This window comes from Onychomys torridus, chromosome 15 (assembly GCF_903995425.1).
Source record: "Onychomys torridus chromosome 15, mOncTor1.1, whole genome shotgun sequence".
Taxonomy (NCBI): domain Eukaryota; kingdom Metazoa; phylum Chordata; class Mammalia; order Rodentia; family Cricetidae; genus Onychomys; species Onychomys torridus.
The window spans coordinates 21752304-21777150 of NC_050457.1; the positions used below are offsets into that span (position 1 = coordinate 21752304).

Below are 24847 nucleotides of genomic sequence, written 5' to 3' on the forward strand. Positions count from 1 at the left end.
AGCAAGCCCCCAATTAAATGCTTTCTTTTATAAGCTGCCTTGGTCATGATGTCTCTTCACAGCAACAGAGCAGTGACTAGGACAAGTATTTATTACAAACTGTCATGGTATTATCATCATCCGCTACAAGACAGAGTTGTAGAATATTTCTTTACACTGTGTGAAGATATGTCACTGTGATTAATGTAGTAAAAAGCTAAATAGTAGCTAGGCAGGATTTTCATTCTTTCAGGTGGAAAGAATGCTGGAAAGAAGAAGACAGAGATGCCAACCAGACACAGAAGAAGCAAGATGTGCAGGAGGAGAAGAAACAGCCACAAGCCATGTGTCAGGACATAGATTAATAGAAATGGGGTAATTTAAGTTATAAGAACTAGTTAGAAACAAGCCTAAGATACTGGCCAAGCTTTCATAATTAATAATAAGTCTCTGTGTTGTGACTTGTGAGCTGACAGTCCAAAGAAAAATCCGTCTACACAGAGTGAAAACAGGAAACATTAACCACTCTGACCAAGTATGGTTTCTGAAAGGTAATGAGAGGCACAGTTCTGGTGCATGAGAAGGCAAGCTAAGGATTTGACAAGATTTTATCATTAAGTTCTAGAGAGCTGGAGGTAACAGAGATGTGCCCAGACCACTTAGAATGAACATGTCTCCTTGAAGGGACAGAGTCTGGCCATGGTTCCATGTATACAGAGCAGCAGCTACTCAGACCATGGCCATACAAAACAGATTTAAGTACATATAAGATTCAATAAAGCTTGAATTCTTTTTCTTTTCCCTCCTTCCTTTTTCTCTTTCCTTCTTGTGTTTTGAAATAGGGCCTCAGTATGTAGTCCACGCTGGGGTAAAAGTTGTAATCTTCCTGTCTTAGCCCCCAGAGTACTAGAATAATAGAAATATATATATATATATATATATATATAATCAATCACTACTCCCGGGTTAGCAAGAATATATTGCATGCATATAACATATGTAATCAAATTAATATTTACTATTCACAATTGTCAAAGTGTAGAATTGCCTTCGGGGGCTGGAGAGAAAACTCAGTGGTTAGGGGCACTTTCTTCTATTGCAGATGACTACTGTTCCGTTCCCAGCAACCACATGGCAGCTCACAACCACCCTTCAGTCTAGTTCCAGGAAATCCAACACCCTTTTCTGGTTCCATGGGCACCAGGCACATGTATGTGCATGTATGGTCCACACACATATATGCAAGCAAAACATGCACACACATAAAATAAATGAGTGATAAAAATAATTTGCCTTTTGCTTATACTTACAATAACATCTAACTACGTAAGACACAGCAAGACCAATTTTAAATTCAAGGACATACAGAAGCATCTGTCATGGCAGTGGGAGTGAATGACTGGCAGTCAGGAAGAATGCTGACCTTCTCTCTACCCTCCCAGGCACCTTGTTTACATCCTAAGCAATGGGATTACCGGAGTAAGACACCACACCTAGCTCTTAACTGGGTCTCTTATTTTTTTCATGCAACGAAAACCTCAGAAATTAGTCACTCAGCTCTCTTGCCATCATTATTGTAGAGCATGGTGTCTCATTTTATTAATCCCATTCCTCTCCCAAAGTCAGTATCTCAAATGTGGGCAATATCAACAAAGCCAGCTGAAGGATTCTGTAGTGCTGCAAATGCCCGGTGCATGCTGCACAGAACTGGTCCTTTTCTTCCTAGCTTAGTCACCACGTGACACACTGCTCTCGGAACAGCTCTCCCAGGGCCATGCCTGTTGCCAGGCTTTATCCCTGTGGGGCTTCTGGGACCAGACTCCTCTTGAGAACACTGTGCAGTGTAGGCCAGCATGTGCCCAATGGGGACTCATCACCATTGGGTACTTTCGTGAGAAGCCACAGGAATGACTGGAGGCTTCGGTGTCATTAAATACAAGGGCTTGAAGCTCAGCCTTCACTTGTATTATACTAAATAGAATCCTACATGTGAGAAAATTACATACAAAATTTCCTAAAGTCCAATGGGAGTCAGATGCTGAAGAACACGTTTTAACGACTCAAATAAAATTTTACATGAGATATGCCAATCACATTTATTTGATACATAAACATTTTAACTGTATTTGTAGTTTAATTATATAACATAAACACAGAAGCCAAAACTATGATAGATGGAAGTTTCTGTTTCTCTCAATTGATGTTTTAATCCAGCTAAAGCCTGTACAGCTGAAGAAAACTATCTTACAAGTAGACGTACTTGACACATGGGAGGCCACAGGGTCTAGACAGTAAGTCCCAGGGCCGCTGAGTACTGGCCACTGGACTGAACCAGGTTGTATTCAAAACAACTTTGCTGAACAAAAATGAAAAATGTAAATATTCTTTATGTTTGTCCAGAGTTTGCAAACCACTAAAAGCGAGGAAGTGTCTCAATCCTTAGATGGGCGTGCTATAATAGCCCTCAAGTCTTATGTCCTAGCCATGCCAGGAAAGAAAGAGTGAATCTCTTTATGAAAGGACTATGTTCTCACCTGTCCTGTTCATATGCAAACAGGACAAAGATTTCAATCATGTAAGTCATAAGAAAGCCCAGCAGCAGATGCTATAATCTGTTTTAGATGGGACTAAGAAGACTACAAATAAGTACAAAGAAAATATACAGCCAGGCGGTGGTGGCACTCGCCTTTAATCCCAGCACTCGGGAGGCAGAGCCAGGCAGATCTCTGTGAGTTCGAGGCCAGGCTGGTCTACAGAGTGAGATCCAGGACAGGCACCAAAACTACACAGAGAAACCCTGCCTTGAAAAAAAGAAAATGTTCAATATTAGAATTCTGTTGGAAATCAACAATATGGTCATCTCAACGAGATTTTCACAGTGACAGCACCAGCTGACATATCAAAATAAATGAGGGAAATCTGACAAAGCTCCACCCCTTGCTGAGAGGAAGAACCGCCCTTCCCCATGGACAAGCCCCTTTCTAGATTATTCAATTCAAAACGCTGGCCTTAAGTGCATATACATTCAATCAATACCAAACTGACTCAGCCAATGGTTGCATTATATATACTAACATATACATGCAGCATATACAACATATAAATGTAACAGTAATAATAAGGAAGAAAGGTCATGAATATCAGAGGGAGGGAGTTTGGGGGACAGAGGAGTTCAGGGGAAGAGTGGGGTTTGGTTTAGGTGACTTGTTTAGGTGACCATATTGTTGAAATGTCATGAGTTCAGCATCCCTGTCAGATAACAGAAGACAATACCTCACAGTACATGTCCTGGTCCTCTGACTTTTACAATCTTTCTGCCCCTCCCCCATCCACAAATCCCCCTGAGCTTTACATGTAAGAGTCATGTTATGCATTTAACCAGTTGGGGGTTTCAATCTGCAAAAGAAAAAATTTTTAAAAAGCTTTAATTTAAAAAATAAAGAAGAAAAAGAATAATAGAATTCAGTTCTGGTATGGAGGCACACATTTGCAGTTCAAGTATATGGATGTAAGTCTCCTAAGTTCAGGCATAGCCTGGGCTACATAACAAGACCCTGTCTCAGAAAGAAAACCAACAACAAAAGAAATGCAAGCCAAGCAAGGATCTACCAACCACTGCCTCTGTGCTGCCCATAGCTGTGCTGGTCTTCATTCCACTGACCCAGCAAGGGCTCTAACTTCACATTCTCATGTTTTCATCGGGGGAAAAAAATATGTTAGCTCCCAAGCACCATTCCAAAACAGTGCATAGATCCCACACGTACTAAAGGAGCATGCACCATTGAGTCCTGGAACAGCGGTACAAACCTTGACGAGAAAGGTCCTGTCCCAAAAATATTTCCGGAAGAGTTTGATATCTGCTTCCAACAAATGCTCGGCCGTGTGGTTAACGGTCAGAGTCAATGTTTCTGATGAGTGTACGAAGTGCAGAGAGGCATCTTCGCTCAGACGCAGTCGGGAGAAGCCTGGGGAACGGCTACCCTGAAAACTGAATGTCACAAGTCAAAATTCACACAGCTTCACGGATCCCACCCCCCATCTTGCCCCAATATTACAAATCCAAACTGGAAAATGATCCTTAAAAGTCACTTACACACCCAATTACACAAGCTTGTGTAAACAGATCTGGGTCAAGCCATCTTCATTTTTCCATTTAGTGGTGGTTTTTAAAAGACTATGTTTTAAAGGTTCCCATAAATAACAAAACAGTCCTGATTTTTAAGCATAGAAACGTATCTCACTAGTTCATTCTCCTTTTTAATCAGAAAAGATGTCTCTCCCTTTAATGGAGCTCATGGAGAACAAATTAGCTGGCAGCCAATAGTTTGCTAGGTGATTATAATGGAAAACAGAGGGAATCTCCAGGGAGTGTGGTGAGGTCTGGCTGTGGCAAACAACGGTATATTCCTAACACACTGGTACCACTGTGCTAAATCACTCCCTCATGCAAATGAGAACATGCATAATTTTGATTAGGTCATCGCCTTGCACACATTCACTAACAATGAAACAGTATACCCAAACTAAGTTCTTGAATATAAGCTTATGTTCTCATCTGCCTTGGCTGGTTAAGAACAACAGTGTTAGCTACACACCTTGATGGCTGGAATTACTACAGTAAATAAGCATAGAACATAGGATCGTGCACTAGTAACAGTAAAGATGCCTCAGGTGAAAAATATTCATGTTCATCATGTGGTCACATCCCAACAGACTGTCCCCAGACCCCTCGCTTTACAGAACCAGCTCTGTCCCTTTCTTCCTCTGGTATGATCTCATTTTGTTAATGAATGTTTGCTTTACAGAAATACATTAAAGACCCTGTAATTTATGATGGCTTGATTTCTAATTTGTCAGTGCTACAATACTGTAGAAGATAAGTGGATTCATTAGAAATGCTACTTTCTGATTTTGAATTTTGATTTTACCAAGCTGGAGAGGTACATTACGCAGTGTATTACTCTGATCCCTCATCCACAGGCAGCCACACAACCATGAGGCGACACATGATCTCCCACAGTGGACCGTGTTGCCCAGTAATGCATAAGAGGCTAGGTATAATAAATGCATTGGCAACTTGGGATATTTCCAACCTAAAATAGGTTCACAGGACATACCTCCATTTAAAATTGAGGAACCTCTGAGCTGACTTATCTCCATCACATGGAGTGACAGACAAAAAGAGATCCATACAGAGCAATTATACTAGAAGACAGTCATTACACTAATTCCTGAATCTTCTAGAAAACAAGTCCTTATGCCAACCAGCCACTGAAGTGAAAGGACCATGAGCCTAAGTAAAAGTGGAGCTGTGGTTCATTTAAAACACATATGATCATACATCCGTCATATGATCATATGATGAGTAGTAGAAGAGCTGTTGTTTATTTAAAACACATACAATCCATCATACAATCATATGATCATATGACCTTATGACCAGAATTGAGTCTACTTTTAATTCCACCTATAATCGAATCTATTAAACGTGTAAACTTTTAAACCAGTCAGTGTCTTCTGGTGCTGGAAACAGGAAGGGGGTACAAAGCCCCCAGCAGATAAAGGCGTCTACCTCCAGGAGGGAACCCTGCAGCAGGTGACATAACTCAGTTACAGGACACGTTCTTGCCTCGTTCTTTGTAGCCAAGAAAACATGGTTGTGTTCATAACCAAAGGAAAGGACAATTCCCTTTGGATAGGCTTGTCTCTTAGTTAATGACTATTTGATCAAATAAGGCAGGGGAAGAGAAAGAGAAAGTTCTGGTTTCTGCCTAATGGCCTCTTAAGCATCAAATTACCATTAATTAATTGCATCAAATTAATTACATTGAGTTATATAAGCCAAACAAGAAAAAAGCACCCCACCCCACTAAGACACACCATGTAATTATACTCTAACAATATTTAAAATTTTTGTTGTCATTTTCAATGTACTATTCTATTTATATTTTGCCATGTTATATCAAGGCAATCACTACATATGCTCTTTCTTTCATAAGTTAGAATGATTCATCTGAACCAGAGGAGCACATAACCCATGGATCAGTCACTCAGAGTGTTGAGAACGTTCCCGACACAGACAACTTCATAGTTAACAGATTATCTCCCTTACATTAGTTCACTAAACCCTAGCGACTACGCCTATAAGTTCACCTGTTATTCTTACAATGAAAATTATGACACTGACATTGGACTAGAAATAAAGCAGAAATGCCTCCATCTCTCAAGTGATTTAGAAGATAGCCAAAAAAGTAAATAGTCATATCTGTATAATTATAAATTGTGATTATTACTAAAATTAGCCATAATCATAAAAGAATACAACTCAGAACGCCTTTGCCGAGGAAATGATGTTGAAGCTAAAGTCTGAAGGGCAGTGTAGGCCACTGTGTGGCCAATCCTCTTTTCATTATCTTCCCTGTCTCTCCGTCACAAAATACTCCCAACAAAGGTATCTGATTATGCACTAGCTAAGTGTGTATTTGTACTGTATACAAGAAGACTAGCTATAAAAAACATAGGCCAACATTAGCAGATGTTTCAGATATTCCCATTTTTCCATAATGCTGGGCAAGCTTTGTAGACATGGTTAGGAGAGACATTATCAAGCAATTGAACTCACTTTGTGATGTCGTCCACCAGTGTGGGGTGTCCACCATGCAAAGCTAAGTGCAATGGTGTGGTGCCCTCTTCATTGGGTAGCTCCAAGGCCTTGACTCCCCCAGGGAGACACAAGAGGAAGTGGAAAAGCTTAGGCAGGCCCCATCTCACAGCCAGGTGCAGGAGAGACTCTCTGTGTAGAGATACTGAAGAGAAGGGAAAACAGGATGTTAGTTCCTTCGTTCGTAAACTTGGTTTTGTACATTTTATTAAAGAGATGACATTTTGGGTATGACAGAATCATCGGGCTGGAAGGAGTCAAAAGCATCTCATCTTGACCTCATGCTCTTCAAATGGTGAGAGGTCCTGGGGTTTTCTGGAGGTCAGGGAGCCAGAGGGCACTAGAGCTCTGATACTCATGACTGATACAGGCTCTTTCTGTCCATTATGCTACATCCTGCTACCATCTGTCACTAAGGATACAGGAACATCACCAGAGGATACAGGTTCTCGGGAAAGAGCATCCTTTGGAAATACACTCATCAACTCTCATCAACTTGCAAGATATTCACTAAGAAACTCCTGCCACACAGGCAGGGCAGGCTATCAAGCCAAGGGCACAAAGAAACCTCTGTTTCCACCATATGTCCTCGGAGCCGGTCCACCCTCAAGAGAGTATGTGACAGAAAGCAGGTTTGTAAGTCCAGAGCACTTGTGACCAGGGTCTGTCATAGTGGTGTGTTTCCCCAGAAATTAGATCCCCGGGAACATCACACTGCCTTTGCAGATGGCCCTGAACAGGGGTAAGGCCTTGGCAGCCTCCTGCTAGTTTCCACTGTGGTGTTTCCTGCTGTGTGTTATGATCATTTCTGACTTGCACCAGACAGGCTGACAGGCCCTTGAAGGTTTTCCCTCTTAACAAGTAGTTGGTAACGTATAACGCCATTAAGTACTTGCAGAGTTTAAAAGTAATTAGTTATTAGAGTCTCAAATGCCTATGTATATTTACTTCATATGTAATTTGTAGAGTTTGTATACTTGTCCCCCTACTGTAATAACCTAGTACCTAGGACATAGGTGATTCGTGACAGACACTACATTGTAAATATGTAAAATACAAAAACATTTTCTTACATTAAAAAAGCTAGACCCAAGTTGGCTGTGGTGGCACCTACCTGGAATCCCAGCACTCAGGACTGTGAGGCTGGAGGACGGCTTGTGCTCAGGAGTTTGATCCTAATCTGGGCAACACAACAAGATACATACATACATACATACATACATACATACATACATACATGCATGTATGCATACATACATACATGCTTGGTCACACTTTAAAGACACCTTATTCTAACACCTAAACATGAAAAACTGGTCACTACAGATCTATTGTGATAAGCAGCACACAGTGAGGGGGTCTAGGGAGTAATGATACCAGCTATATTCACAACCCAAGAGAGCTAGACAATAGAAGGAAAGGCCCAACAGAGTGGGGACCTTGTCTTCCGCCCTGTGGGATGCGATGAGCATCACAGTGCCTGGTACACTCGCTAAGCGTTGACAGAAGAGAAGAAATTACACGTGAACAGCAAGCCCCTGTGGAAGTTGGCTTTTCCTCATTGATGTGCTGCTCTATGGAACACCTCTCACCCTCCATTCTGTCTTGGAGAGCTCTTAAACAAAATCTCATAACAGGAGCTGTGGCCCCCCAGTTGGTACTCCCACATTCAAGTAGGGCATTAAGGACAAAAATGCCAGCTTCCCACACAGCTCGCCGGCCACAGAACCATGATCTCATTGTCCCAGTGTCTTCATTAACATAACTTCACTATTGCCAGAGACTCTTGCCCAGGCAAACCAGTGATTGTTTACCGCATAAATTTCCCACAAGATTCATCAACCCTTCAGCAGGAGCCACCAATGGACAGTACAGAGAAGACCTAAATCCAATTTAAAACTATCGTGGTCCTTGCCAACTCCCAAGGAGGCCCCCATCTGAACCTGCCACTCCCCCCTCACCATCATTGACCCTACTCCCACAGCAAAAAAAAAAAATGTTTATTAAACTAAGCTTCAATTTCGCGGTGAATTCCTGTCCCCAGCCCCTGAAGCCATTAAGGTTTGTAGTATTGCTACCCGACTTACTATATGACAACTGTAAGCACAGCCTTGTCTCGTGAGTGTGAGGAGTATTTTGTGGAGGAAGAGTGGAACAAAATCCCAACGCAACAGAAAGAACTACCCCCACTGTGCATGAACACAAAATAAAACTGCTCAGTTTACATTTTCACAGATCCATCCGGCTTTCTCTATAGCGATGACTACAGTGCTTTAGATTTCACAGACATAAGGACCTATACCTGGATCCTTATCACAGTAAAGTACCACCAAGTTCCCTGCATAGTTGCTCCATCACTTGTCATGTGACATAAAAACTGTCCCCTCTACGGTGAAACAACAGCCCAAATACCAAAACATCTGAAAACAGACCTGCAGCCCTGGCTGCACACAGTTACCATGCTTTCATTTAATATGCTTTGATTCATCTTTACAGAAAGCACAAGACTTGTGTTGATTTCCCTGTCCAGGTGCTGGAAACTCAACCTAATGCCTCATGGACACTAGGCACACACACACACAAAAAAAATTGATCTTTCTTTTTGAAGGTTATGACCATTATACTTACTTAAAAATCATGGCTTTCATTCTTAACAGGTTCCCTGCAGGACTAGTCTGACAACATTTGTACTTATTTTTCTTATTTTAAATAATGACCAGGAAGAGACTTGTTAGGATCAGGTAACAAAACAAACACACACCTGCACACACATGCACACATATCCTGGCCAGCAGAGGAGGCGATCAGCACGAGATTCTGAGCAGCCAGCCACACTAAATGGAATTTTTACACCACAGATCCCAATCTGAATATGGTGAGAAATGCCCCATGTTTGTACAGGTTACAATTTTCTTCCAAGAAAAATATGCCCGAGAGGGAGAATATCTAAACCCTTGGATTTAGAACAGTAGCATGGGCAAAGGAGCATGGATTCGGTGTGTGAACAGTGTTCCTCAGAGTACCTGCTGCAATGTTCTAAAACTGGGGTGCTGCTGGCTATATGCCGCTGACCAAGAAGAGTGAGTGCTTCCTCCAGTAGCAGAAACTTGCAAGCCTGTCTGACTAGTCCCAGGTATGACTCTCTATTTATGGAGGGAGAGGAAGTCCATCCTCACATCTCAAATAGGACAGAATAGTAATAACCATGCAGTCCACTGTTCCCTTCCCCCTAGCCTCCAAACTTCTCCACTCCTGGAAGAGGAAGGAGGAGGGAGGGCAGGGAAAGAAGGCTCTTGTGATGGTAAAAGAAATCACAGAATAAAACTACCAGGGTGTTGAAGAGACAGCGCTCTCATGCGGCATAAAGTTCAGCACGGAGAAGGTGGCAAACAGCTTGAAATAGGAAGCATCGTGTCATATATAAATAATGCTGCTTGTTAGAAGGTTCAGATTTCTTAACAGCAGCCAAGAAAACAAACTGTGGCAAGGGGTTATACAGCTTGGCAGAGGTAGGGCTGTTTAATTAAAATGAAAAAAAAAAAAAAAAAAAAAAGAACCTAATAATTGTCTCTTCCTGTTAGTTTAGCTAGCAGCAGGAGTTAACTGAAGTAATGTAACTCAGACAGAATTACTAATAATTGCTCTGATGGCACACATTAAAAGGTATGACTTCTAACATCCTGGGAACACAATCACCCAGACACAGAGAGGCTGTGACTTTCAATAAGCCATTCCTGTTTCGGAACAGTGAGGGCCCTTAGCAGGGAACGGAGCTTGATTTCGACATGCCTCGCTCTTTGGAACATCAGTTTCTCTGCTTGTAAAACCAGGGTGACATACACAAAAAGGGCCCAGCTAATCCAGGCTCACTGACCAAATACCCGACAAGAGGCCACTCAAAGAAGGGAAGGTGGACTTTGGCACGTGGTTTGCGGAGGTACGGACCTTCTTTGACAGGGAAGACATGACCACAGGGGAATGAAGTGGCCGGTCACCCTGGGTCCACAACCAGGAAGCAGCAAGAGGCAAACATTGGTGCCTTCAAAGGCAAAAAACCGGCTTCCTCCTTTTGCCCAGCCCCTCCGAAGGATGATACCTGCATCCAGGGCAGGTCTTGTCTCCTTAGTTAATCCTCTTTAGACACACCCAAAGACATGCCTCACTAATGCCCCACGTGTTTCTTAACCCAATGGAGTTCACAATTGAAACAAACCACCAGAAGTCCACTCCTTCTCAACTTGATACCCAAACAAGCCACTTTTAAAGCCAAACATTCCACCTGTCCTTAAGGGTTCATGGCCATCTTATAATGTAAAATGCTTTTCGTCCATCTCTAAGAGTCTCTTAAGTTTACCAGTTCCAACATTGTTCCAAAGACCAAAGTCCAAAATCTCGTCTGAAACTCAAAGAAATCTCTTAACTGTTAGCTGAAATTTTAAAAAGTTATATGTTTTCAATATAAGGTGGTGCAAAAATAAATATCCCCATTCCAAAATGGAAGAGAGGACTAGCAGTGAGGAAATATTAGATCAAAGTAAGACTGAAACCCAGCAAAGCAAATCCCAAAACCTGTAGGTCCATGTCCAACATTGGGGGCTTGTGGTACTCCAACACATTTACATAGCCCTGCTCCTCCAGCTCTATTGCCTGCTGCCTAAGGCACATATGGCCTTTCCTGTAGACTGCTATACTTGGTAACTGCAGCTTTATACTGTAGATGTCCAATATTTTTTTGGCATGTCCAATATCTGTTGTTGTTTGGATCTTACATCACATAATGAGCTCATTCCTACATATTAACTCTAGCAATGAGTATGCTATACCAAGAAACATACACAAAAATTCAAAGTTAAAACTTAGACAGAATTTTAATGTTCAAAAACCACAAAATCACTGTAATCATAGATTGGGCTTTGAATGAGAATGGCCCCCATGGGCTCCTATGTTTAAATACTTGGTCTATTTGGGGGCTGTCTGGGGAGGAATCGAGATATGGCCTTCCTGGAGGAAGTATGCCACTGTGGGAAGGCTTTCAAAAGACTCATGCCATTGCGAGTTAGCTCTCTCTGCCTTCTACTCTTTGCTTTGCCACCATGGAGTTTAACCTTCTGTAACTGTACGCCCAATTAAACACTTTCTTTTCTAAGTTCCCTTGGTCATGGTTGTCTATCAGAGCCAAAAATAAGTCTTATAATAGTACTAAAACAATAAAAATAAATTACAAGGCCAGTGATGGCACAGTGGACAAGGGCTGATGGCCTGGGTTTGATCCCCAGGCCCTACACGGTTAAAGGAGAGAACTGACTCTTTCAAGTTGTCATCTGATCCCATATATGGCCTGTGGCATGTTTACATGCACAAAGTAAATAAATGGCTGTGATTTAAAAAAATTAATTAGAGCACTAAACATACCTAAACACACACACACACACACACACACACACACACACATGCATACACACATATGCACTCAGGAAGAGGGTTTCTGAAAATAGCCAATGCTGGGTTAGTGGCGGCTCATGCCTTTAATCCCAGCACTAGTGAGACACAATCAGGCAGATCTTTGAGTTTGAGGCCAGCCTGGAATGAGTTCCAGGGCAGCAAGGGCTACACAGAAAAACCCTGTCTTGAAAAACCAGATAGATAGATGTATGGAAGGATGGATGGATAGATGGGTAGATGGATGGGATGAATGGATAGATAGATGATAGATAGATTAGACAGATGATAGATAGATAGATAGATAGATAGATAGATGGATGGATGGATGGATGGATGGATGGATGGATGGATGGATGGATGGATAGACAGACAGACAGATAGATAGATAGATAGATAGATAATAGATAGACAGATAGATGGTAGGTAGGCAGATAGGTAGGTAGATAGATAGATGATAGATAAATAATAAATAAAAATGGCTGAATAATCAAGGCCCTCCCCAGAACAATTAAATCAGGATTTCTGAAGGGAGGTGCACCCACATTTCCTAGTGACTCTAACACAAAACCAGAGTCAGGGTTCTGCCTCCTGAAGTCAGTAAGTGTTCAGCCAATCCCATCCCTAGGGTCTGCCTTCTAGAGTGTTGCCTTCCCAATCTGTTCTGACTGTTCACCTGCTAGAAAGAATATTACCCAAGAACAAAAATGGCTAAACTTCTCTCTGAGTTTAACAAGTTCTTTTCCACCTAGGATGCTAACTGCTAAGCCAGGAAATGGGCTTAAACTCTCAGCAAAACATTAAAACTAGCACATGATGAGGGTGAAAATCTAGAAGTAAATGGTGCTTTTAAAACACAAGTAAATTCAGAAGCTGGGCTTAGGAATGTGTCATTACTTCCTAGGGAAGCCACAGGGATGCATTTAGCATAGCAAGGTTTTGAAGACCAAAGGTCCTTTATTCATATAAATCCAATTCATTGAAACAAGTTCTACTCTGGTTTCCAAAGCTGCACAATCATACAGGTCTCAACTTGTGCTCCCAAGTCATTTCAGTAAACAAATATTAAATAATAGTATTTCTATGTGCCTAACCCAAGCGTAGATGGACATAGTCCTTCCCTATGAACAGTAAACAGCCATTTGTGTTCAGAACAAAATGAAAGGCTGGTCTGTAGCATTTGTTGTCCCATGATCTAGAATTCTAAGGCTTAGGTGCAAAGAGTGTATGAGGAAATAAGAAAACTATTCAGCCAACAAGAAAACCACATGTCCAACCTACAAGGTATCAAGACACAGAAGTTTACAAAATGCCAAATATGAAGAGAAATAAGAGGAAAATGTTAACCAAAATGTACATGGAGAGTAAAAGAGAAAACTGGGCACGGATAGCAAACACACGCACGCACGCACGCACGCACGCACGCACGCACGCACGCACGCCCGTGCAGGCTCTGAGATATTTGCAGGGTTGTCAGTGAAACTAAGACAAGGGGCCATGCAGTACAGTGCCTTCCACCAATGCAGTCTGCTCCAGACTCCAGTGGTGGGTATACAACCAGCCTTTGGTAATGAAGGTGGGAGGCTGGTGAGCCCAAAAGAGGAATCACAACTATAAATATGTTTATGTGGAAGAAAGATACAGAGCATGGGGGGGGGGGGGCGGGAACCAACATGGCAGCCATAGTTGATCATAAGGCCACAAAGGAGGCATAGAGAACCATTAGCACAGTGGCAGGCCATGCTTGCCTGAGGCTTCTCTTCTGTGTCAGATGCGTTTGAGACACTCAGACTGTAACCATGCCTAACTCAGAATCTCTGGAAACATCCATCACATACCATCATTCCAGAAAATCTGCATTGTGTGTCTACAACTCAGACGGACTCAGCATCTCACTGAGGTTGGCCACAGTTTGGCTTCTGGAACTAGAAGTAAATAGCTGAAACACTAAAACGTCTACTCCTTGATGAAGGCTTCATTTTGGTTTACACACCGAGAGACATTTCCAAACTGAAATATACAATGTGGGCAACGGTACCAGGGAGTAAGAACCCAGACACAAGCTTGTAGAGTGCAAAGGGAGATGAATGAAAGGAATTAAGACCTGGATTGGCTCTCTTACAGAGCTCCAACTTTGGGGAGCCGCCTGGTCTATAAAAGGGAAAATAATATCGAGTCAGCTTACTACCTCAGAATGGCAGAAATAACATACAGGCCACGGTTCCCAAGCACTATACATGATCTTTTTAATACAAGAAATCACAATGTACGGTCAATAATTGGATCCGTGGCGTGTTTGGAAACAGTTTTTCTCTGGTTATCATTTAAAAACATAATTGAAGGGAACTAGTCTCCGGCTTAGGAGGCACTGTAATTGCATCAGTGCTCTGTTCCAGATGAGCCATTAAGACAAATTGCCTGTAATCCCCTGCCTGGGGCTGCGGGCGGTCATTAGGTGTCATAAGCACCAATTATTCCAGACCTTCTTCCCAGACTGTGCAATCCATTTTGCTCTCACTGGCTAATGTTTCTTCCAGTTTACCATCTATCCATGGTGAACTCGCTTGCAGCTCCTGCGCTCCGCCTCACAGCACAGGTGAGTGGAATTCTCAGACACATACCTTGACGACCTTTCGGGAACCCAGCTCTTTTTAGGAGTCAAATGAAAATGCCATGCAGTTTCCACTGTTTTACTGACAAGCAGGAAAAGTGTGGATTTCTCGTGCAACTGACCTTTTGAAGTCTGCAGCAGGTTTTTGGATTCAAGTACACCCAGGGAATTAGCCAATGGTCTACAACTGGGCGGGCTCTACTCATTGACCTGGTACTAGACACGAGAGCCTCAGAACCCTGTTCCTAGGCTAAGAAACGTTAGATTTTTGAGGTATGCACTGTAGCATCATCATTGAGAGATTTTTATCCGCCTCATTCATTGCCAGGGACCCAATCAGCAAGTGCTATTCCAGTGACGGGGGAGAAAAAAGAGAAGTAGAAGTGACAAAACAGGAAGTCGATATCAAGGGGGCCATATACTTAGGGTGAGCCTGGGAGGGTTGGGAAGAAGTCTCAATAGGAATGTAGACATCATACCCTCTTCCTCCCAAGGCTTAAGAATTGCTGCAGAAGAGGGCTCAGGAAGATCTGAAGGGCCAGAGAGGGTGGGTGACGGAAATGGAATAGTATTTGCTGGACACAACAGGGCAGTTGCACATATGAACTATGTGATTGTGGTAGCATCCACCAGACCTGCACACACTCAGGATAGGTAAAACCCCGATATGGAATTGGGGAAATACGCATGACATCCCATCTCTAGCTCAGTGTGGTGGTTTGAAAGAAAATGGCCCCCAAAGGAAGTGGTACTATTAGGAGGTGTGGCCTTCTTGGAGTAGGTGTGGTCTTATTGGAGGAAGTGAGTCATTGTGGAGGTGGACTTTGAGGTCTCCTTTATGCTCAAGCCATGCCCTGTGAGACAGTTCACTTCCTGTTGCCTTTGGATTAAGATGTAGGATTCTCCAGCACCATGTCTGCCTGCACACCACCATACGCCACCGTGCTACCTTCCATGATGATAATGGATTGAACCTCTGAAACTGTAAGGGAACCTCAATTAAATGCTTTCCTTTATAAGAATTGCTGTGGTCATGGTGTCTCTTCATAGCAATGAACACCCTAACACCCTAAGACACTGAGAAACTATTGACAATTGGTAGCTGCTGAAAGAGAGTCAGTTTTTTTTAAAGGCATGACCCTCTGTTAGATCAATCATATTCCAGAAGATGACCACACACCCAGGAGTACTTGGGTAGCACACATTGGATTTGGGGGACCAAAAAATAAACAAAGGACATAAAGTAAGTAAGGTAGGATGGGTAGGGAGGTGGAAGTGTAACAGGTTGGGGGGAGGGGTGAATATAATCAGAATACATTATATGAAATTCTCAAAGAATGAATAAAAATGTCGTTTAAAAAAATAAAAAAACAAGTTTCTAAGAAAGAAATGGAAACTTGCCAGAATTCATAAAAGTATGTATAAATGGCAAAGTTTTATAAAATGTAAAATATATCTCCACAAAGTTTTTATTTTATTTTAAAAACAAGCTACCACATTTATTTCATGCTTATGGAGACTCTGCGATGTCAACGTTAATAGGTCTGACACATTCCCAACTGTGCAAGGTCACTCAGGAAGCAAAGGGAGCATCAAGAATTGAGACCCCTTTTCTTCCTCCAAAACTTCAGAAGTTCCTGGTCATTATCCCTCCCAGAATGCAAAGGCGTGAAGTGGCCTCAGATGCTGTGTACTTATAAAAATGTATTATTAAAGCCAACGATAAGAAAATAACAAAGGTTAACATTTGGAGAAACAGATGTAAACAAAACAATTAAAACTCTGTTACTGGTCGGGCGGTGGTGGCGCACGCCTTTAATCCCAGTACCCAGGTAGCAGAGGCAGGCGGATCTCTGTGAATTCGAGGCCAGCCTGGGCTACCAAGTGAGTTCCAGGAAAAAGGCGCAAAGCTACACAGAGAAACCCTGTCTCGAAAAAAACCAAATTAAAAAAAAAAAAAAAAAAAAAAAAAACCTCCGTTACTAAAGAATCAGGGATGGAATTGTTTAATACTACCCATGTTTGTATCTCCTACTATAAACGACAGATGGGAAAGTGAGAATTACAGAGAAAAAAATCTGTAAAACAATAAAAAGCCAAAAATAGATGTTTTAAAAGAGGACGCAAAAAAGCAGACCCCATAGGACACCAACAAATCGAAGGGGAGAGCAGGGCATGCGCAGAAGAGAAAATGGGCTGCGCAAACTCTAAGGACCCATCTGATGATGCCCGGTCTCAGGCTTTCACAACATCGCACGTACACACGCACACATGCACACACATGACAAACACACACATTCTTGTGGTAAATCAAAGCAACTGAGTGGGCAGGGTGCACAGATATGTAGAAATACAGAGTGAGATTACAAAAGGTTAAGTTGGTTTTTTTTAAACTTTTTTTAAAAGGTTAGTTTTATTTTATATACAGGAATGCTTGCCTGTATGTATGTCTGCTCAGCACTCTGTGTTCTGGTACCCATTAAGGTTAGAAGAAGGTGATGGACTCCCTTAGACTGAATTTTCAGGCAGTTCAAGCTGCCATGTGGTTGCTGGGAATTGAACCCCCGTCCTCTGGAAGAGCTGTCAGTGCTCTCAACACTGAGCCATCTCTGCAGAGCTCACTTCCAGGTTCCTAACTATACAGCTTGGTAGGGGTTCATGCCCATACCAAGGCTCCTATGTGAATCAACAAACAGTTTTATAAAAGTCACTGGGGCCGAGGAAAGGGGACTGGAGCAGAGCACACAGCTGGCATTTCCCCAAGAGCTCCTGTCGCTGATGGATTCTGCCACGCCCACTTCCCAGTCTCTCCTGCTATCCTTCATCAACCACTGTGCTTTTAACCACCAAAGACTGGTAGTTTCAAAACTCGGAGGGATAACTCAGCCGTTAACGGAGAGGCTCACAACCAAAAATATAAAATAAAACCGCGCAAGAACAGTCGCCATCATCCAAATCCTACTAAGAAATGTAAGAAAATTGAAACTTTTCACCTTCTTCCCACTTAAAAAAATAACCATAAAAGGATCCCTTGGCTGCTGTCGTTTTCAAGTTCAATTCTAGTCCCGTGTGTGCAATCAAAAGTTGCCATGAGCATCCTGTGTTTGGGGGAGTCTAAGAGCACCAGGGCGGGGATGGGACTTGGCTAGCAGAGGTGAACTTCAAAGCCTCCCAGGTTCGGGGTCCTGTGGGAAACACACCAGGGTAGGGCATTCAAAAATAAAAGCTTTCCTCTTTATATTCTCTTTTTCCTAAAAATTATAATTTTTTTGGGGGGGGGTGACCTAAATATACTCTTATGTTCTGTTTCCCAGATGGGAGAATACCAATGGGATTCTCTACTCCAAGTCTAAGGTCCATTGTTGCCCAACGGAAGCCAAGTTTCTAAAATACTTATTTACTTTACGTGTATGAGTGTTGGCCTGCATGTATGTATGTGCACCACGTGTGTGCCTGGTGCCTGTGGAGGTCAAAGGAGGGCGTCAGATACTCTGGAATTTAAAATGGGGATGGTTGTGAGCAACCATGTGGATGCTGGGAATCAAAAAGATGTCTTCTGTGAGAACAGCCAATGCTTTCTCTTAACCACTGAAGATAAGGAGACATGTCTCCCATCAGGAAGCTAATTTGTAAAGAAGAGTTTATGATGTCTCTTCTGGAAGGCACGGTTTCTGAAAAAAAAGAGAATGTGTCCAACAAGAGACACCAACTTAAGCTGCAAAGCAAATCCAAACAGTCTGAAGGGGAGAACAGATCTTTCCCTGAAGTTGTTCAAGTCTGCACTGTATTCTTACTGCCAGGAATTCTATTCCTTAAAAACCTAGAACAGGCTTGGAAGACAATGAAAATCTTTGAAATTAAGGATGTAAGTCTTCCTAAAGAATACCTACATGCAAACCTAAGCACTGTGAAATAATTGTATCAATTTAACACAGAAATTGACCGTAGGCACAATTCCAAAGAACACTGTCCCCCATCATTAGTATTCACCCTGAGGGTTACCTTAGCAACCAAAGGGATAGAATACCAGTTTAATGTGTCAGAAAAGAGGGTGTGGAGATGATTGCCCCATAGAAAATACCAGAAGCAACAGAAGGCTAGAAAGCAAATACTGAATACATACCAAAAAAACAAAAAACAAAACAAAACAAAACAAAAAAAACTTTCCAAAAGAAACATACAAGCCACCAGGATCAGTTGTTTCCCACAGTGCACTAATTTCAAAACTCAGAAAGAAAATAAGCAGAGAAATTTGTGTGTTGGACTAAATCTGTCTTGTATGGACTTCCTACCCACAGGTATCTCAGCTTGTGCCTTTGAAACTTGTTGGCCGATGCAAAGCTTTGGGTAGAATATGACAAAACAACACTGGCCCTGGGATCGGCAGTCCAGCAAGCAAGCCTCAAGATCCAGCATGTCCTCCATACTCACTCGGACCTGGACCACAGTGAAGTCAGCCCAGTGAGAGGTGCCGGGCGGAGTCTTGCTCTCCTTCCCCCCTGCATCCGCACCTAGTATACTGGCTTCAAGGATAAAGGGGACACAGCTCCATCTCAAGTGCCCACTAATCTGGCTTCCTGCGGTTTACAGGTCTCTTTATCATGCAAATAAAGAACAAATTTTCTCTGCAAACACTGCTGACCCACGTATATCCTCTTTCTCTTCCCACTGAGAAGAAAGGTGATGGGTTCGTGTGGCATGGAGCAAGATGCCCATGTGTGAACGCTGATGATCAAGATAGTTTCACTGCTACTGAAGAACTCTTAATCTTACAAACTTTCCTCTAAAGGCCCTGTGGGCTATACATGTCCTCTCATTAGCTGCAATGCACAGAGAACTGATACACTTCAGAGGATGTAATGTATGAAGACCCTACTTAGCAGAGTATAGCCATGCTAACTGCCCATCTCCACTGTGATATCATTGCATTACTTTCCCTGGACTCTACATTACATGTGTACTTCAGGACAACATTCACTGTTTTTCCTTTAAGTTCCTATTCATAATGCTACAGCCATTTTTTAGACAAACAAGACACTGCTCAGACTTGCTCTCAAGAACATGCATTCTGCATCTGGTAAATCATACCTCTAATTTCTAGATTCACATTTAAATCTAAGATGGCATAGTCAGCTACAGAACAGATTCTTAATCTGATCTATGCAATAAATAATTGAGAGAAGCTGTTCTCTAACTTATACCTACTGGGTCCCGCCTGTACCACCAACCAGCCCTCCTTGATGATGGATCTCCACACAGCAAATACCCATAGCCTCCTAGATACATGGGCTATGTCAAACCCAAGACTGCCTTGAAGAAATGTTGAAAGGACCAACTGGCTTATCTTCCGAATTCCCCTCTGTGTAGAATAACTTGTAAAAGCAGGAATGTTGACCTCTTTAAACTTCATAAAGATCAAACTTTGTTTGGTTAACGGTTTCCTATTTTCTCCTGTATATTCAATACCATGTTGAATGTTCTGGTGGGTGTTACCAGAACCCATGAACTCCATCAGGGACAGAAGAACATCTGCCCAGAAGACGCTGAAGTAAGTGGTCCACGTCCATCTACAGACCTACAGAGAAGTCCAAATTCAGCTTTTCACAAGAATAATTTATCCTTATGTGATGGATAGTTTTATGTCAATTTGACACAAGCTGGAGTTATCTGAAAGGAAGGAATCTAACTGAGGGAGGAAAAAAAAAAACCTGCCTCCTTAAAATGGCTAGAAGGCATTTTCTTAATTAGTGATTGATGGGGGAGGACCTCACCCTTGGAGGGTGGTACCATCCCTAGGCTGGTGGTCCTCGGTTCTCTAAGAAAGCAGGCTGAGCAAGCCATGGGGAGCAAGCCAGCAAGCAGCATTCCTCCATGGCCTCTGCGTCAGCTCCTGCCTCCAGGTTCCTGCCTTGTTTGAGTTCCTGTCCTGACTTCCTTCAATGATGGACTACAAATAAACCCTCTCTTCCCCAACTTTCTTTTGGTCATAGTGTTTCATCACAGCAATAGAAATACTAACTAGGACACCTCACAAAACAAAATCTTCAATCTGCAAATTTGCAACATATTAATGTATACATATTAATAGAAGTGAAAAATACTATTTACGTGACCTTTTTTAAAGAAAGGGTCTTTCCCACATACACACACTTTTCAGTGAGAAGACATGCACAGGACAAGCTGTATCCCTCAGAAGGCTGGCAAAGAAGTAAGTGTGCTCACAAGGCCAGTGCCATCAGAATTGAGATGGCTGCATGGCAGCCTCCCCCTGGTGAAGCCTGGCTTCCCAGCCATCCCTGTCAGGCTTCTGGGAACACAAATGCAGGAGAACCATTTGGTTGAGGAGGAAGGGAGGCTTCAACCCAAATGTCATCTGGGTACCAATCAGTAGGACATTAGAAAATGTTATCCCCGTTAATCTGGTTGTCTACATTATGCCAATCTCTGCAAAAACATTTCTGTCAAAACACAAAACAGGCGGCAAGAAACCCAAAACAAAGCAGACAAACTGTGACATCTTCTTGGGTAATTCTATTACTTCACTCAGCCTCTTACTGCAAACAAGGAGTTCAGGGGCCCTGCGAAGGCTTCTGTCATAAAATCTATTCCACAGAAGAAATGGGTTTAATTTTATGAAATAGGAGTGCAGTTTAATGGAAGGCCTGAAATTAAATAAAGCCTGGGGCACTTCCTTCTTGCATGTATAACAGAGTTGTGTTATGACTGGGGATGTGTAAGATGCAGGAGAAGAGAAGACCCCGCTTTTCTAAGGGGCAAGGAGCTTCGCTCACTGACTCTCCCTGATAACACAAGGGTAAAAAGTGAGATTTTTACCACAAAATACAAAGGAATGTGCTGTGGATATCACTCTGTATAAATAAAATGCTGATTGGCCAGTAGATAGGCGGGACAAGGAGAGAGGAGAATTCTGGGAAGTGAAAGGCAGAGGCAGAGAGATGCTGCCAGCCGCCGCCATGACAAGCGAGATGTAAGCCACGTGGCAACTTACAGACTAATAGAAATGGGTTAATTTAAGATATAAGAACAGTTAGCAAGAAGCCTGCCATGGCCATGCAGTTCATAAGCAATATAAGTCTCTGTGTGTTCACTCGGTTGGGTCTGAGCAGCTGCAGGACTGGTGAGTGAGAGAGATTTGTCCTGACTGTGGGCCAGGCAGGACTGGAGAAAACTCCAGCTACAGGAATGTAGTCATGTCTCGTGGTAGGTCTCGGGTCAGACTCTAATACAAAGTTATTATCAAAGTTAACTAGTACTTCTCTGATAAAATAATGATTAGGCCTAAAGAAATCATTTTTAAAATGGGTAAAATGTTTAAAGGATAAACAGGAAAAATTTTAAATGTTTCTGACGGATCCTTTAATTTTGTAGGATCCTTTAAAAATCCTAAACAGAACAACCATGTGATCTAATAATTCCACTACTGGATACACAAAGGAATTAAAATCACACTCCTGGAGCATCATCTACATTTTCATACTCATGGAAGCCCCAGTCACAATAGCTAAAAAGTATGCAACCAGTGATGGGTACAAAAAGAAAACAGTCACATACAAAATGGAATACTACGCAGCCATAAAAAATGAGAGCCTGTCACCTATGGCAACGTAGATGGAACCGGAGAACACTGAGCTACAAAAAGGAAGCCAGACACAGACAAACCAGTACCACATGATCTTACCTACACGTCGACTCTCAAAAAGTATTGTCCTAGAAAGAGAATCAAATGGTCACCAAGGGATGGGGAGGATGGTAAGGACAAAAGCTGATCAGGTGTTATACCACAGCTAGACTGGAGCAAAGGGTTCTTGTGGAACAGCAACTGTACACTTCAAAAAGCTACAAGAAAGGATGTTTAAAAAAAACTTTTAAACACAAAGAAATGATGAATACCTGAGATTAAGCACATTTAGCCAGGTTTAAGCATTACACAATGTACACAACTATCACGACACTACCAGTACTCAGTACTAGGTATATTTTTATGTTTCTGCAGTTAAAATAAGTGAGTTGAAAACACAATTATTAGGAAGGAAGCTGGATTCTGCTTATGACTGATGTCTCCAGCAGGAATACAATACAAATTCTCACAGGCCCCGCCCTCAGCCTAGTCCTTACGTCATCATTAAACTGGTAAAGGTCAAGAAACCAGGAAGGGGACTACAAGGTGAGAAAACAAATCTCATGGGGGTTGGGAAGGAAGAGGAAGAAGAGGGATGGCAAGAGAAGACATGAGACAAAGAGACAGTGGCCACTGGGGGTGAAGGAGACCAATACTAAGGACAGAGGGCTCAGAGAGGCTAGTGGGACAAAGAATAATCAAGAACAAAGCACCGCCGAAACCCCAGAATGAAACACACTTAGTGTTTGCACCAGTCTTGAAACTATACTAAATAAAGGAAGTACGGCTCATCTGTGAAAAACCAAATTCACTATAAAGTAATTTGCGCAGGTCCCATAGCCACGAGTCCCGAGGTTCCCAAGGTAAGCACATATCCAGACTCGATGGTACTTTTCTCTTAGGAACTAGTTTTCCATACGGTGCAATATCTCACTCTCAAACGGAAAGGACCTGCCTCCCTTTTTCTCCCACCCAAAAATGGATCTCTAGACAGCCTTGAAAACTGCAGTAGGCACCATTTGGCACCTGCAGTTCCCTGAACTGATTTATTATGTATCTCTATCGGAAATACACACCCAACACGGGAAATCACACACATGCACTGCTGTAAATCCACTGGGAAATCATACACACATACTATTATAAACCCACAGATGTTAGAACATCTTAAATTCTGAATTTTGACATGGGAAACTAAAACCAGCAAGTATGCAATACAAATTGCTCTTTGGAGGCCCATGGCTTAAGCGTCTATGTATAGACTCAGTGTTGGGTGATACTCATGACTTCCTCTTATCCAAGGTCTTAAAATACTAGAAACATTTAGAAGTACCCTGAGAGGGTTTAGGATAAGTCTGATTGAATGGAGAGATAAATATCTTCTCCGGTTGTAGATAATAGCCTCAGTACCCTGTTTATAAAAACCATACCCCTTACTAACAGTGTGAGCGAGTGTGTGTGTGTGTGTGTGTGTGTGTGTGTGTGTGTGTGTTTATATGCATGCTCAAATTTAAGCCAACTTGTAAGTCACACCCAGAACTGATCAGGAATCAAACTCTTTGAAGTAGCATCATCCAATCACAAAGCTGAAGTCATGAGAGGAAACAGCACATTGACAGCGTGTGCTGTGTGCAAGAAAACAGCATCTCCGGATTTTCAACAAAATTACATCATTTGTCATCACCTTAAGAAGCAGCTGCTGGCAGGCTGGTGAGATGGCTCAGTGGGTCAAAGCGTTTGCTGTCAACCCTAGGTTTAATCTGTGGGATCCACTATGTGGAAGGAGAGAAATGATTCTTGAAAGCTGGCCTCTGACCTCCACGTGTGCATTAGGGCACAACCCCCTACACACACACACACACACACACACACACAGTCTAAATGAATAAATGAAAGTAGCTTTTTAAAAAAGAACATCTATTGAACAATTTGCCTTCATACCCAAGTGGGCTTATATGTGACTTCCATGACTCTACACATACCCTAGCACTGGAGAACAAGAATCCATCCACCCTTAGGAACTCTAAAAGTTAGTGCAAATATAACACAAAGAAATTCCACATATCCAAGGAAATGGAAATCATAATCACTGTGGGTTGGTCACCATGCTTTATTTTCATGTAAATAATCATCAGAGCATACCCCATAGATACATACAAATGTGTGTCAATTTAAAAACATTCTTGAGACAGGGTCTCTGTACCTCACCCTAGCTGACCTGGAAATGACTACGTAGAGACCAGGCTGCCTTTAAACTGGACACTGACCTTAACCTACCCCTCAATTAAGATTTTGTTTTATCTACAAATGTCCTTGGAAACACTGACTTTGTATGCATGTGCTAGTGTTCCTGTGTGCAGGTGTATGTGAGTGTATGTGAGTTTGTGTGTGTACAGGGGTGTGTGTGCAGATACACACTTGTGCATCATGCATGCATGTAGAGGCCAAAGTGTTGCTTATCATAGGTCACCTGCATTGATTTTTTTTTTAAAAAAAGTCTCTCCAGTTGGAGCTAGAA

The 24847-nt window shown here is 42.3% G+C and overlaps 1 protein-coding gene across 1 annotated transcript in view; it reads right to left on the minus strand.

The window, feature by feature from the left end:
- Arhgef28 (Rho guanine nucleotide exchange factor 28) overlaps positions 1-24847 on the minus strand; it is a 328408-nt gene that overhangs the window by 178153 nt on the left and 125408 nt on the right. The window contains exons 5-6 of the mRNA XM_036206820.1: positions 6602-6785; positions 3787-3967 (exon numbers count right to left, since the gene is read on the minus strand). Of these exons, the coding sequence (XP_036062713.1) occupies positions 3787-3967; positions 6602-6785 (365 nt within the window). The remainder of the gene's footprint in view (positions 1-3786; positions 3968-6601; positions 6786-24847) is intronic.